At 42.3% G+C, this 1,133-nt stretch overlaps 1 protein-coding gene across 1 annotated transcript in view; it reads right to left on the bottom strand.

Moving 5' to 3' along the window:
• The window catches only part of LOC114633042 (cytochrome P450 2J6-like), a gene marked incomplete at its 5' end in the record, with an annotated part of 8,206 nt that extends 7,320 nt beyond the window's left edge, over positions 1-886 (bottom strand). The window contains one exon of the mRNA XM_028781662.1: positions 699-886. Within this exon, the coding sequence (XP_028637495.1) occupies positions 699-886 (188 nt within the window). The remainder of the gene's footprint in view (positions 1-698) is intronic.
• Positions 887-1,133: the final 247 nt, after the last annotated feature.

The following is a 1,133-nucleotide window of genomic DNA, read 5'->3' as shown; positions in this document are numbered from 1 at the left end:
CAAAATTCCCACCCCCTGGGGCATCCAGCCTTCATGAGGTCAAGGATCTCTTCTTCCACCTATGCCCAGCAGGGCCCTCCACTCTTATGTATTCAGCTGAAGCCCTTAATCCCTCCCTAAGTGCTCCCAGGCTGGTGGTTTAGACCCTGGGAGCTGTGGTTGGTTGGTATTGTTGCTCTCTTCATGGTGCTGCAAACCCTTTCAGCTCCTTCAGTCTTCACTCTAACTCCTCTATTGAGAACCCCATGATCAGTTCAATGGCTAGTTGTGAGCATCTGCCTCTGAATATGTCAGACTCTTGCAGACCTCTGAGGAGACATCCATATCAGGCTGATATAGAGGTATTTTCTAACCCCAGGCTGGCAGTTCTTTAGTCTTGAAACCTCCTCTCTGGAGTAAAATCAGGAGAATTTCTGCCTGCTGTGAGCCCACATTAGCATAGGAAGATGCTGAAATGCCTTTAACAAATAAAGCCAGACTTTGCCAAAACATATTAGATCAAAGAGTCATCTTCCCCACTATCTATGTAAATATCTGTTTTAGATACATGGAGGTAATGAATACTTTAGCAAACATAATATGCCTCTGCTGAATTAAGTGATCCTGAGGCAGGAATACATGTCATATTTACTTTAGGTTCATAGGAGGATGTAAAAACAAATGGACTGAGGTATCTAAAACTGACATTTCATAGTTACCTTTGGCAGGTGGAATCCATTCAAATTGGTATCCATTGCGACTTCCCTGGGAACATTCAAGGGGATGATGTTGCCCATCCTCTGCACCTCATGGATGACAGCATTGGTGTAGGGCATGGACTCTCGGTCAGCCAGGTTTGCTGCCCTCCTCTGGCCAATCACTCTGTCAATCTCTGCCTGTACTTTTTCTAAGAGTAAACAGGAATGTCTATTAATCTTTTAATTGAATGAATTCTTCTAACAACATACAAGTTGTCCTTGAGACCTTATCAGCCTTTATTTAATTTTAGTGTCCTGGCTGCAAAAAAATGTTTTCTTAACCCTTCAAAAAATTGATTAAAAAAATACTCTATAACTCTCTTTGAGCCTAAAGCATAATTGTAACTTTCCATATGTCCTGAACTGAGTAGCTGTGATCAGCATTGCTAATCTCAG

This window comes from Grammomys surdaster, unplaced genomic scaffold, assembly GCF_004785775.1.
Source record: "Grammomys surdaster isolate TR1022 unplaced genomic scaffold, NIH_TR_1.0 501, whole genome shotgun sequence".
NCBI lineage: Eukaryota > Metazoa > Chordata > Mammalia > Rodentia > Muridae > Grammomys > Grammomys surdaster.
This window is presented reverse-complemented; position numbering and strand designations above follow the sequence as displayed.